The 15150-nt window shown below is 41.3% G+C and overlaps 1 protein-coding gene across 1 annotated transcript in view; it reads right to left on the reverse strand.

Moving 5' to 3' along the window:
* Nucleotides 1-2829: 2829 nt before the first annotated feature.
* iffo2b (intermediate filament family orphan 2b) overlaps nt 2830-15150 on the reverse strand; it is a 31173-nt gene continuing 18852 nt past the window's right edge. The window contains exons 2-8 of the mRNA XM_073468768.1: nt 11071-11131; nt 8578-8673; nt 6983-7153; nt 6213-6361; nt 5293-5464; nt 5065-5163; nt 2830-3370 (exon numbers count right to left, since the gene is read on the reverse strand). Of these exons, the coding sequence (XP_073324869.1) occupies nt 3137-3370; nt 5065-5163; nt 5293-5464; nt 6213-6361; nt 6983-7153; nt 8578-8673; nt 11071-11131 (982 nt within the window). The 3' untranslated portion in view covers nt 2830-3136. The remainder of the gene's footprint in view (nt 3371-5064; nt 5164-5292; nt 5465-6212; nt 6362-6982; nt 7154-8577; nt 8674-11070; nt 11132-15150) is intronic.

Below are 15150 nucleotides of genomic sequence, written 5' to 3' on the forward strand. Positions count from 1 at the left end.
GTATGAAACATTCACATCCACCAAGACCTAATTTACATACACCTATAGGTCACATACTGTAAGTTGGTCAGGTAAGAACCCGTTTAGTAAAGCAAAACATACGGTACCAAGGTCTCCAATAAGTAACAGCACACCATATATCCCTGGATTTAAACAGCTACTTTTATTATTATTTTTTTGCTCGTAAGGTATTTAGAGGACATCTCCAATCAAGCTACATTCATTAAGGTGGGTTGCTACAGTTCAATCAACTGGATGTTGTGGGGATTCGACCTGCTTTAAGAGATGAAAAGGAAGATAATACGCTCAAGGTTACGTCTTGTAGTTTGCTGATGAATGTCTGCAAACTAACACGTGTGACTGAGACTTTCCAGAGTTAGTAGGATTCATAGCTTGATTTACATCCGTGTCATGTTTCTGTACACTTTGCTTTGGTTGGCTGGTTAGTTTGATGGTCAGAGTGGTGTGTGGGCTACAATCTCAACAAGGAAGAGTAAAATACAGCGATTCTGTTGTTTCTGGATGTTAACAGCTGAACGATCAATAAATAAAGCGTCTGATGTTTGATGTCGTCGATACAAAGTACAGTACCAATAACAGAATGGCTCTTTGTTACTCATCAGGCTGGTTTTACATCAACTCAAACATAAAAGGATATGAAGGTTCATCCATGAGCAAGACTCCTCCTCACTCTTGTCTTACATGATCAATTAGTTTTTATTATGGGTACGCTGATCTGGTCAATAATCGACCGAAACGTCCGGAACGAGTTTAATAGCCCTGCAAAATCAATAAAAGCTGAATATGGCGACAATAACACACTTTTTGGTTAACACAGAATGATTAAAAAACTGTGAAAAATACATTTTCTGCCACATATACAAGTAATTAATGATTAGGATAGACACTGTTTGGATTAAAAATGTAGCGCACAGACTGCATTGCAGCTATTTAGTTCAAAAATAATTATAATATAAAAAAAGACCCACAGCTCCTTTTGTCCTCACAAACATGCTGAAATAACCAAAAGGCCTGTATTTTATTAGCATTCTGCTTCTGTAAAACTTCAAGATAGAAGTAGCACTTAATCTTTGATCCAGCAAACAGTACATACATTATAATACAAACAGGTGGTAAAAAGATCACTTCCGTCCCCATGCGTCGATCAGTTTCAACGCTAATCCAGCGAGAGCACTGAAAAGCGAAATCTGTGAGACATCTCAGTCTGTTGCAAAAAGACTAACATGAACAAAAAGGCCTCTGGGGTATACGATCACATGCCTACAGCCCTCTATGTACAGTCTGACACTTTAGCCCCGATTCAGAAGAGACAAAGCAGGATGTGCAACCCGTCTGGAACAGAGTCCCCTGCAGGACAGCAGGAAATAATGAAGCCACTCATAAACAACAAAATAGTTTCTCCAAAATTAAATGATGTAAAATGTCGTCTACGAAGATTATGTCAAAAGGAAACTTTAAAATGAGTCCTTTGGTTTCGTTTGGCTTCGATAACTTTAATGTGATTTCTTCAGTCCAGTCGCCAAAATAAAATGTTGGCATTTTACATTTCTGCAAACCACGGATACGTTAAAATAGAAATGTTTCATACATCTCATAAGAATATTATTACAATGTCATGTCCATGAGCTGAACTTCACGTGACGGGGGTGGCCAGGCAAGATGGCTACCGAGCAAGAGTTGGAGACACCATTTCAAAATTTGTACGCGACAACAAGACAGGATTTTTTTAACGAAACGTCTGACAGTTTCCAGCTGTTTTTGTGGTGACAAAACAGGATATTTATGATGAGACGTCGGGAAAATTTCCAGTCACACTTGTGGCGACAGAACCAGGTAAGCAAAAACACGATCCTCTCCGAACCTGCCCTCTGCACAACACTGTCACAACATAAAATTGAGCCTAAAGAAGTTTCAACATATCAGCAGTTTGCAGAAACGTACATTATTAACATTTATTCTGGCAACTGGATCGCCTTTCTTTTATAAAAACAATTTAATATTTAGCCATTTAAACTGATATGTTTTTATGTGCACCAACTAAAACGCACAAGACGAGAACAATGTTTCCTCAGTAAAGTGCTTTAGAATCAGAACAATCCACTGCCTGTTTCAGTAGCACGTAGCATCTGGCAAATGTCAACGATTACAGTCATGAATCAAGATATTAGTCCCTTCTCGAGGGGGCACTGTTCCAGTTTTTACAGTTGATGTCCATGAAAAAAAACAAACAACCAATACTCAGATTATTTCACACTCAAACGCACAAAAAAACAAGTTCTCAAAATGATACATAGAAAACACCTGCTTTGCTTAAAAGGCTAATCGTATTGGTTTTAAGGGAAACGAGGAAGGGTGAAAAGCCAGTCCAAAAATAAGGCCAGCTAAATTGCATAGAACTTGAGTAGTGCACTGATGCATCAAAAGGCTGTGCTCCTTTCCTCTGTCAACTTTGGCAACCCGGCAGAGTTCCCTCAGAAACCACCAGAACTCCAACACCATTCATCTCCACTCCATGTTTTGTCTCCTTGGCAGAAGACACTCTTAAAGCCCCCAAACAGTTTAATTTGGACTGCCAACAACGCACCTGGACCCTGGTCAGTCATGGCAAAAACAAAATACTGTTCCAATTGAGAGGCTCAGTCATTTTTCTTCATGAAATGATTAAAACTTACATGTACCTTTTACGTGAATGTCATGGGGAGAAGCACAATATGTACTATTTTCAATTCCTTTAGAAAAAAAGGACATTAAGAAGAATTTGTACAAAATACTTCAGCCAGTTTAAAACAGGATGTTTTTTCTCTCCTCTAAATGATGTGAAGCTCTGGACGAGGATCCAGCGAGGCAGCAGTGAGGAAGAGAGCACAGCTCGGACTCTATTTGCACCCTTTCTCTTTGTGAAGCAAAGACGCCGCCCACCACCGTCTAAACAACAGAAATAGTATAAAAGCACCGGTTCTGAGCCTGCATCCATGAGACCGACCATCACAACTTCAACAGGCCCAGATTTAGGTTGTTCCACCTCTCTGACAAGGTGGAGCTCTGTACACGTTTAACCCCTGTGAGAACGAGTGGCGTTCAGGCGGAGATGGGACCAAGCCCGGCTGCACAGCCATCAACTAACGGGGACTTCGGCCTCTGCGTCCTTGTCCAAAATCTCGTCCTGGATCTCATCTGTGTTCCCTGAGTCACTGCTGGCCACAGAGCTGATAGAAGGAGAGTTCCTGCCGCCTTTAATCATCCGTCTGCAGGTCTCCATCTGCACGTCCAGGCCTCTCTTCATGCTGCACATCTCCATGTACTCGTGCAGATGTCGGTTCATGTCGCTCTTTGCTGTGGCCAATTCCATCTGAAAGAAGGGAAAACGGATTAAAGAGAGCGAGGATTTAAGAGACTGAAGGGAAATTACTGGGAATGACCTCATAGTCCACTTTTGATTAAAAAAAAAAGCTAGGCCCTCCGTAGCTTTAGCAGCTTTTAAATGAAACACCCTCCCAGCTAACTTATTAAAGTGATATAACAGGATGTAATTGGTACAACTTGTTTCAACCTGAAAACCTAAAGGGCATTAAGAATCTAAAATGATGGACCATTTGCCACCAATTGCATGTCAGAAATTATGGTATTCAAGCCACTCAGTTTTAGGGGTCGTATGGCCATTGTAGGTAAAAATAAATAAATATAAATACAAGATTACGAAGCTTCAGAAGAGGGGTAATGTTGTTCCTTCACCAAAAACCTCATTACTTTTACTGGTTTCTCCTGTAAATTTGAGACTTAAATTTCATAGAACTTTTGAGTTTTTTTCTGGCTTATTTATGACTTCATACTTTTAGATAATATTAAAGTTTTTTTCTCCTACATTTGTGGATTCTTTTTTGAGAATATTACCCCTCTTCTCCAGCTTTGTAATTACTTTTTAGTACAAACTATGTCTCTAATATGCCTTTGTAGAAAAAACATATAAATCTGGTTTGAGAAAAAATGTAAGACACTTCCCTGCTTTTCAAAAAATGTCACACTATCCTTCCTGAATAATTTTCATACAGTCACAAAACAATTAATTTAGAGACAAAGACTCTCCTGGACTAACTTTGTCCCACATCCATACTACAGACTAATTATATGTGTATTCAGTATGTGCCACATACTAAATATCATAATATACCTGCAAATATATATAACATATATTTTAACAACATTTAACATGTTCTTTAACATTTTACCAATATTTTATCTTAACAGGATACAATACATGCAACCATGTTGGTTGTGAATCCAACTGCAACTTTGGATGTCACTGCCAATTTAACTTACACAAGACATCAAACAGACCTGTTTCACCACCACACACAATTTATTTTGATTTTGTCCAGCTGTGAGTTGTTCTTCCATCAAATCTGAGCACTGCTTTGTGATAGAAAAGTGTCCATCAATGTACATTTAATGTTATTTTTTTAAATTACAATGCATACTGTCTGCTTTAAGTATACTTTATAACTTAAAGCAGACTTAAGTAAACACTCTACTACGGAAGCCCTGAGGGACAAATGAGGTTATTTTTTTCTGGCGATTTATTTTCAAGGTCTGATCTAAATTATTTTCTCTCCTCTGTTCCTGACTCCATGTATCTGGTGTAAAAAAAAAAAAAGAGTTTTGCCAGGATAATCTTTCTAAGTTCCTTATTTTTTTGTCCATGTGTGAAACTGAGTGAAAAAAGATTCAGGAACTCAGAAAGATTAACCTGGCATACTTTTTTTTTTCACCAGATCACAAGTCATAAACACAGAAGAGAAAATATTCTTTTTCAAACATGAACTTTTTTTTCATAATAATTTAGATCAGACTTAGAAAATGGATCATCAGATAAATAAGTTCTCACTCGCTCCTCAGGGCTTCCATACTCTACAGACTAAAGACCTGCTTAGCATCATTATATCTAATTGGAGATTATTTTCTCATTTCATGCGATTCATATGCTTTAAACTTGCTATATGCCTTGTGTCTTTTTCTCATACACAAAAAACCACACAGGTTGTCTACCTCGATTTGGCCGATGGTCTCCTGGTACTCCTGCTCTCTGGTCTTAAATAGTGACTCCGTTTCATCAATGAGGCTGCCAAGACTTCCATCCTGGGAGTCCTTAGAGAGCACAGACAGAGGCCTCATTCATCATGCATGAGTATATGTCTTGTACAGCACCACTATAGCAAAGATCTACACACTGCCCTACATGAGTTTAGGAACGACAGAGAGGAAGAGAGTACTCACTGGATCAGCAGCATCACCGTTGCCTTCGGCGATGCAGCCGTTTGTGCAGGTGGTTGCGGCGATGGTGCACGGCACGTTGTAGTTTGTGAAGTCCTCCCACAGCAGCAGTGTCTCCTCGTTTTCCTCCCACGTCAGACTGTCGCAGTCGTCGTCGATTTCGAACGTCTCGCGCCTGGCAACAGAGGAGTTATCTGAGCAATGTCTGTGTAGGACAAAGGACAGGGAACGGAAAGAAGAAGAGAGAGAGAGGGAGGAAGGAAGGAGAGGAAAGACAAGTGTGACAGCCACCAGATCCAGCAGAGGTCACAAGCAAAGAGGAGGATGCGCTCGGAACGAAGACAAACATGCAGAAGGGAAAGAGTTCATGGAAAAAAAGACAAACTGAAAGCTTTCTTTTGAGAATATTGTAGGAGTTAGTGATAAGTGAGAGGCTTATAAAAATGGACAATGTTTATGAGAGTAAAAACCATTAGAAAGCATCCAAAAAATAATTACTGTGACTTTCACAAAGCAAATTAATGCCCATAGCATTTACATCTGCTGAGATTTGCTGAATCAGCATTTTGTGTGTTAGTTGCAACCCTCCATATAAACACTAGAGGGAGGTGGAGGAACGCACAGTCCATCAAAACAATATTGCAGGACTGTGGTGGTGTAACTGCAGAGCTCATTTAGGTTCATTCAAGGCAAAGAGGGCCTGATTCTGCCTGTGTGTGTGGAGTGCCGGTGTATATATGTATATATGTATATATATATATATATATATATATATATATATATATATATATATATATATATATATATATATATATATGTATATATATATATATATATATATATATATATATGTATATATATATATATATATATATATATATATATATATATGTGTGTGTGTGTGTGTCTGAGGTGTCGCTTACAGCTGGTTGAGCATGCGTTTCATTTCGTCCGTGATGTTGAGCGACCCGGGGGCCTCCTCCTCTGACGGGCTGGGCTCGGCGTCCATCTCTGAACTCTCCTCGTCGGACACGACTTTACGCTCTTTCCTCCTGCAGCACGCCCCGGCGCCCTGAAGACACACAAACACGAAGAAATATAAACATCATTCATCAGATTTTGATTCAGAATCTGGAGAAACCTGTGGGGAAACGTGACTTTTATCGTCTACTTGCACATTGTTGATTAAATAAGTACTGTGTGTCTCTGCTTCATAAATGCCTCTACAGATGAGGCATTTTGTGTGGCGCCTCCTTTAGAAATACTTTAATACAAGAAATCACATTAAAAGTAGGGACATGCTGTGTGACAACATACAACATAAGAGAAGCCACCAGCTTGTCCACAGTGGATTCATACTTAGGCTTCAGCCAGCACTGTCGGCGCAATCTGATAACCTTGTGTGCAGCCAAGAGTCATCACATCAGCATTTTACTTTTCTGTGTGTGTGTATGTGTGTGCATGTTTAAGAGTCACTACTTAAGGATTTCGTATGTGTATGTTTATGTTTGTGTGCGTCCTGGCGAACATGCAGCCGCGCGTTCCTGCGCCTTCAGAAAGGTCACTCGGTACACCGGCAGCTCTGGTTTCATCTGTAGACTGCTGACTGTTTCTATTACAGAAGAATTCATATTTTTGCTGCGATTACTGTCAGCTCCTCTGACAAACAGTGAAACAGCAGTTGGATACCCACCTTCTCCGGCAGCGACCTGGCCGGACTGACGTTGAACATCTTTGACATGTCCTCTGAGTTGCGTTGCTGAGCCACGTCACACAGTTTGGCCGTGATGTCGATCCGCCTGCAGATATCCATGTCCACCCGCCGGGCTTTCTCCTGGATCTGGGTGTCCAGGTCAGACATTTGCTGCAGGCGTAAAGATAGTTGTTGTGGATGACACGTGCAAGCCAAACATCTTCCCACACTGTGTACAAATACAGTGTAAATAAAAGCACAGAAGTCGAGTGCTATCAGCTGATGTTTCATTCATATATGTAGCATCCTAATCTTTACCTATAATAAGGGTAAGGATTTCTAGGTTAAATTAAGATTAATCTAAAAACAATAATAAAACATCTACATCTGTATAGAGTACTACGAGGGGTGATTGATAAGTTCTTGGCCTAAGGTAGAGTTGTACAGCTCTCGTTCGATGCACGTTCATTATGCAGAAAGTTTGAAGCGAATAACTTCTGTGGAACTTGTGTTTTGAGTCATTTAAAATTCTAAGTCAGCACCGTCTGAGAAACAAACCCACAAGTCCAAGGTGGCGATGGCTGCCATCCAGGAATGCAGATTTTTTTACTCTTTTCACCTGATTTGACACCTTCAGACTACTAACTACCTCCTCCCCAAGATGAAGAAGGAGCTCAGTGGTTGCCATTTTGATAGTGATGATGACGTTACAGCTGCTGTGGACGAGTTTCTGTCTACAGGTCCAAGACGCCAATTTCTTGTCTTATGTTGAAAAATAAATGTGCTAGTCTTTCTCAAACTTTATGAAAAAGACTCCTTCTACCTTACGCCATGAACTTATCAATCACCCCTCGTACTAGATTGCATCGTCAATTCAATTATGCAATGATATTCTACTTGGTAGGGTTGGTTCTTCCTGCTACAGTGAAAGTTCGAACAATTGCAGGATAAGGACAAGCAGGTTACCACATCTAGAGCACATACCACAAAATACAGGAAGTCTGACCACAACTAGGAAACTGTGAAATCGAACAATCTACGCCTCCGAAGAGATCCACTACTCAAACATCACTTACCTGTCTCTGGATTCACACATCATCGGGGATGAAGTCAAGCACAGAAAACAATATGAAAATCTACAATGTGCAGACGCCAAAAGTGAAGATAAGCACGATAAACAAAAAAACAACGTCTGTCTATATTTATCCCTGAGCAAGCACAAGCTGTGACTGAGCCCGCTGCAGTATATTACAGCTGTATATCACACTGGAGCAGACCTGTCAGGGAACAATACAGAGCTGCATAGAACAGGAAGTACTCCTGATCTACAGCTGCTATTTGAGCTCTTTTCAATGAATGCTTGTCTTGGAGGCTTTCTGGCATTATATATTTTTCAATGGAGAAAGGAAGGAAGGAAGAAAGGGTGTGTGTATGTAGACCTGTATGAATGGCAGCCTTTATCAGAAACTTCTGTATGTACGTTCTTCAAACACTACTAACATGATTGCTTAAAGTATGGGAGTTAACACAGCACTCTGTCTGGCGTGTGAAAGCTTTGCATGGCTCAGGGAGGTGATCACTGAGCAAACACTTACATCGCTCATCAGACTCTTAAACACCACGAGTTCAGCCTTCAGCCTGTCCACCTTCTCTGTCAGCTCATCCTGGACCTCGGATGACTCCCGGGCGCTCTGAGTGGACGTGACAGTGAAGGAATCAAAATGAGACGCGTGACAGTAGCAGAGCATGCTTCACCACAATAAACCAAACTAAATATGTAAAATAAAGTTCAATAACCATTTCTAGACTGGTGTAAATCCTTATCATGAACATTCATTCCACACATTTGGTTAGATAATAACTGACCCATGTTGCATTCAAATAATCAAATAATCAAATCATACTGTTTTACATTTTCATATGGGTGGTTACTGGTTAGCTTTTAATGATCAGTACACAGAGGCCATAGTTAAGTTTCCTTTTCATATTTCCATAACTGAGATGATGCAAATGTGAGCTGCTGCTGACGGCGTTTAGCAAAGAGTGCTTTAAAAACTGGAGTCATATAAAAGATGGTAACCAAGTTCCTACATGAGTGCTGACTGACCACACAATCAAGTTTTGTTTGATAAGGTTAAAAGCTAAAATTGAGTAGTCTAACATTTTGAAAAATGTGCTTATTCTCTGTCTTGCTGAGAGTCAGACGAGATGCCACTTTGATGCCTTTACGGTTAATATAAAGCAGGAGGAAAAAGCTGGCCTGGCTCTGGTCAAAGGTAAAGAAATCCCCATACCAGCACATGAAGTTGACTAATTAACACGCTGCCTGTTTAATCTTTAAAGATGTGAACTTGTGAAATATGGCCTCCTATCTAAGGTCGCTCCAACACAACAGGGGGCAGCTTAACCGCCACAGATCGCGGGGGGAGTCACTGTGGGTTTATGAGATAGGATGAGCCCGGGCTAGCTGGTTAGCATGCTAACGTCAGTAGACATCTGTGCACACATCCAGCAAAACCGTCATTTCTTCACACTCTGTTGATTATGTTTGTTAAAATTCTGGCCACATCTTACACATTGCCCCTTTAATTTGTACGACAAACTACGTGGACAATCGGCAAGTTGTAGTTTTATATGCATTTATGTGTTGGACTGTTTGTTAGCCACTGATTCCTCGCAGGCTTGTTGTCACTGTACGTTAGCAAGGCAACCAGCAGAGACCTGAGGAAGGGTTAGGATTATCTTCCTACCGTACAGGCACAGTTTTAACTCTTGGAAATAAAGTGAATAACTTTGTTTCTCAAGATGTCACACTGCTCTTTTCAGGCCGAATTTTAAATTCTGTCTTCCCAAAAATCATCTAAATCCTCATCTACACTACATTTACAAACTTTAAAGGTTCTATTTATAGGAACAGTTGATTTTTGAGTCTCATTCCCAACTCGTCAAATACTGATGCTTTGGGATGGCAGCCGGCCCGACCTACAATCCCAGTGCATCAGTATTTGACAAGTTGGGAGTGAGACCCAAAAATCAACACTTCTTACAAACAGGACCATTAAGACTTAAAACAGTCCACTGGTATGCAGACCTGTTTTATAATATCACGTTCGCCATCAAATCTTACTTTTGGTTTGATAAACATTAGCGTAAATCTAATAAACCCCTAAACTTAATTGTTAGCCCTCTGACACATGTAACTAACATGGAGCTTAATAGAAAACCTCTTACCATAATATCCCACTAAATGGATCCTATTAGGCTAATAAACATTAACTCAGCAGTTTAAAGACTTAATTTTGCACAGATTGAAAGATGACCAACTCTGTTGTTGTTATTCTATCACTGAAGAGTGCCAGTTGCTTCTGTGTTAAGTCAGCACATGGTCACAGCCCTCTGGCTCTGAGCCCTGAACAATAAATGGCTGTTTGCACTGAATTTACTATCTCTGAACAGATTTCCTGCTCTTCCATACGCAACGACATCTGCCTGTGTGCTCTAAAAGGTTAAAGCCCCCGGGGGAGGGCACTCCACATCTCTATCTGGGGTTTTGCTGACCCAGAATATAAGACAAACACATATGCTGTCACCAATCAATTCGTGCAAAAGCAGAAAGAGGGAAGGACGCCGACTAGATGAGGTACTCGCATCAGCTGTGCGTGTCCGTGTTATGATATAGCCTCAAGGTGTGACACTAGTAATTGATTTCTATTTCCTTTGCCTGCTCTGAACAGAAACCTAATGGCAGGCTGCTGGTGATATTTGATGTTTATATCTATATCTAGGCCAACAGACCCTTCCTGATGGGTTTGTAATATGGTTTTTCTCATCTGACACACATCCTCCTGGTTGTTTATGCCTCTAGTACAGCTCTGCTGAGTCCACACAGAATGAAACACCCTGAAGAACTGAGCTATATATAAATGTTTATGCATGTGCTGTGGCAGCAGTTTTGAAAATGTATGTGGGGTCATGCCTTTTATTCAGCTCGTATTTGTCTGCATGTGGTAAATGACCCTTGGCAAGCCATCAAATATCTGTGCATGAGTGTGTTTGTGGAATTTATTTTATTGTTTATGTTTCCCAACCTGCTGCATGGATTCCACCGTGGACTCCAGCTGCTGTCGTTTGGATAGCTCCTCCTCCCATCTGCAAAACAAAGCACAGAGGTGGGTCAGTTACTGCTAAGCCTGGGGTCCCCTGGGGGCAACGAGACAGGTTAATGGTACTTTTGTTCAGATTATACTCCCATCTCTGATTACAAAATGCCCTTGACAGTGAGGGTGCACACCCTATTTCCCCCTCATGTTTTCAACCTTTTGTCTCCTTCCTCCTTTGTACGGCCGTCTTTACAGCCCCACTGCCTCAATAAAAAAAACTACACAGAGAATGAAGCTCCAGCTTCCCCCAAACACATTTCTCATGAATAGTTTTTCAACACAGCACAGGGACATTTGAACACATCCAGAAGGGTGGAGTATTTGTGCTGCAGCCTGAATTCCTTCATGCTAACTGCTTCTTTCCTCATAAAGTCTCATGAGTGGGGAATCTGTTTACAACATCTCACTGGTGACAGTTCAAAGCAAATTAAAATCTTTATTCATGCCTCCGACAGAGACTAAACCTACAGAAATAAAGCTTATAGTGTACTAATGTAAAAAAAAAAAACCTTGTGCACAGCCATTAGTGGTGCTACCAATATTTATTGAAGATAAAGCAGAATGAATTATTCATCATATCAGTCGCCAGGCAGATAAGTCACACTAAAGCAAGCAGCACACATTACCGGTTAGGTCAATTTGAAGCAGTATAAAATGACCTACAGGGAGTATACAGTCATGCTGGTGGCTCCGAGAGGTGGTTTTATATTACTAATCAAACATTTCCTAATTCCGGCTGTACAGGATAAGTCATAGGCAGAACTTGTGGAAGCTCTGGTAGAATACTGTGTCACACATAACTTTTTACAGGCTGTCAGCTGGCTTACATTTGGGCCACTTCTGGCAAAGCTGGCCTCTGGAGTTGAGCCAGTTATGAGCCAGTTCTGGTAGGTTTGTTGGGGTGAATGCAGCCCAATGCTGGCAGTGTTGGTTAGGTTTTGGCACCAAGACTTAGACTGGTATAGGCTAGGTCTGCCATTTGTGTTGGGGTGATTGTGGCCCTATGCTGGCAACGGAGACTCAGTAAAAGCTGCCAGACCAGTGTACTTGGTGTGATTCTAGGGCGTCATTCAAACCAGGTTTTGAACGAGTCCAGAAATCGCACTTTGAGTTATTTCTTCTGTCCTGGACCATCGTAGGCCCAAACCATTTTGGCTACCTGGGTGTATGTAGGCACGGCAGTGCTAAAAGATAAAGCTAATGTCAGCATGCTAACATGCTCACAATGACAAACTGCCTATGTTAGGGAGCTATAATGTTTACTGTGTCAGCCATCTTGGGGGCTGTTTACATGACAATAGTTTTTGCATAAAATCGTAATTCTTTGTTGTGTTTTGGCCGTTCATTCGCACAACAACAGCGTTTTGGTTGCCTGAAAATAGAAACTTTTGAAACCGGGGTTCCAGAGTTTAATCTTTTGAAGACACCATGCTTACTGTCGTCATGTAAACTGGCAATACGTAATTCCTGTGAAAGCTGTGCTTTGCGCATGTGTATTACATTTTCAGCCTAATAGCCATGTGCGAATAGGAGGACAGCAAGAACGGTGGACTATTTGCTTGTGCTGCTGACTCTGCTGCGTTTACTGACGCGGCTCCAGCTAAGTGTACATTTGCTAAACAGTAAAGTGATGCTTCAACGCTCTGTAGAAGAAAGCGTTTGGAGCGCAGGCACATGGTATAATTCTGCAGTGTTTAATTGCAAATGTACGCCGCCACCTACTGGCCTGGCACGCATACTACAGCGTTGTCAATTTCAATCATTTTGGCGGATCCACGTGCTCAAGGATCATTTTTACCACTTTGTCGTATGAACATCTAACTTTTTTAAAACACAGAGGAAAAACGTTTCAGTTTTTGGCAAAACTGTTGTCGTGTAAACTGGGCCTTAGCTTAGCGTGTTAGCATGCTGTAGAAGCAGTACAGCTGAAACTAATTGGAGTGTCCGGGGATCATGAAAGTGATTACAACTCATGCTGAGGGAAGCACGAATGTGCGTGTACCATCAAGATATTTCTGTATGGACCGAAGTGGTGCACTGACCGACCAAACAACCAGAGCCCTACCACTTGCGTAGCTAAAAATAAAATGCCAGACCACCCTGATTGGCTGCACGCCACAATCTACAACAGTTTTCTCTCCCTCTCCCGACAGATCATATTACACATCTGCACCATGGCAGCTATGTTAAAACAAAATCAGGAGCCTCTATAATTGCCTTGCAGTATGTGCTGCGTACAAAGGCACAGACTGCTCAGCCCGTACTGCATCAGTCAGTTCACTCTGCTCCAAATACACACTCATCTCGTTCCCTGAGATATGAGACAGCAAGCATGCTGAGTCACGGATGCTTCCCAAAAGAGAGTTTGAGGTTCAGAAGCTCATTCAGTAATATGAAGTAACACCCATGTGATGATGAGACACTGTGAGCCACATGGACGACGACAGTGAAGGATAATTTGAGAGTGGGTTTTCTGTGTGTGTGAGCCAGTGGGAACATCTGCGTGTAGTGGTGTAAGCAGTGCATTCCTGACCGTATGTGTTTACTGTAAGGGAGAAAGCTGACATATGATGACCGCTGCTGCATTCTGGGCCATTAGCGTACCTTACCCATGGCCTTTACCGTAGAGGAACACAAACACAGCCAGAAATCACTTCGGCATCACAACAAGCCTCACTAGAGAGTCACTTTCTCACAAAACGCTGCCTTGTTTCCATTCAGGACCCACTGAATGTACACTGTCTAATTAGAGAGAAGTATTCCTTGGCTGGGCGTGCCAGCTCACACTGTGATTGAAGCCTTGTTCTAAAAAAACGCTGGCGGCGCTGCTTTACTGTGTCCACAACACTTTGCCTGTCTGCCGCAGGACTCTGGCTAAGGTCAAAGCAGTTCACGACTGCGTCACATCCTCTGCAGACACAAATCCGTTTGTCACAGCATCTGCATCACTTATGTTGTCACTTCCCGAAGAAACCACCACAGCCTTTTGTTTAATGCTAATGGTGATAACTGGACAGCATGACTAAATCGACCTGCTGACGGAGGGAAAGCCTCCCCGTGTCAACAATGTGTCAAAGCTATTCGTGTCATCTATCGAAGGTAATGGAATCATTGACAGAACTAAGCAGCAGCCACTTCCACATTATTTGGAGCCGTTACAATCCAGCAATCCATAGAAGACAAACGGAAAAAGCACCGACTGTTTTCAAGCATCCGGGTAAAAACGGCTAATCCAAACACAGATGACACTACAGCTCAGTGAAGGTATTCCTACTGGCCTCTCAGCCATAGCTGTGGTTCTGGTTTTCCTGTACCTTTGGCGTGAGTCAGTCAAACGAACACACCCGGAGTCTCCTTACAAGGACAAAGACAGCAGGAGGGTTGGAGCCTGTGTCAACTCATAGACATCTGTTTATCGCCACACATATCCTCGGCTATCACGCTCTAATAAATCAAAAACTGTGGGTTGTTACAGATGTGCTGTTCCAGCCAACAAAACCAGCTGAAATTGCTGCAATAAACTAAATGGTTTCTATTCCATTTTTGGGATGCAAAACCAAACTAAAATAGACAATAAACAAAACCAAGATTTGATTATGGAGAGCCACATAAAGATGCCATCTAATTTCCATTAATAAAATCCAAAGCCCTCTCATGAATGAGTTATCTGTATTTTGCCTTTGTTTAATTGCCCAGTTCTTCCACATTTTAATCATGTTTCCAGTCAGAGCTGTGCATTATATCTATATATGTGTATACAGGCTCCAGACTTTTTACATTGGTTGCACTGCTGCGCCAAACGTTTTCATTTAGGTGCACAAGCACATAATTTGGATTTAATTTCTAGCAACCAGCATTGTTTATATTTTTATAAACAGGAATACAGTTGCCAATACATGTTTTTCTTAACTCAAAGCAATGTAATTATGTAACTTTTTAACCTTAAAATAACAGCTTCAACATCATTTTGATGGTACAGTGTCTCGTAATAGTGTGAATGGTGTCTCT

The sequence above is a fragment of the Pagrus major genome, chromosome 6 (genome assembly GCF_040436345.1).
Source record: "Pagrus major chromosome 6, Pma_NU_1.0".
In the NCBI taxonomy this organism is placed as follows: Eukaryota; Metazoa; Chordata; class Actinopteri; order Spariformes; family Sparidae; genus Pagrus; species Pagrus major.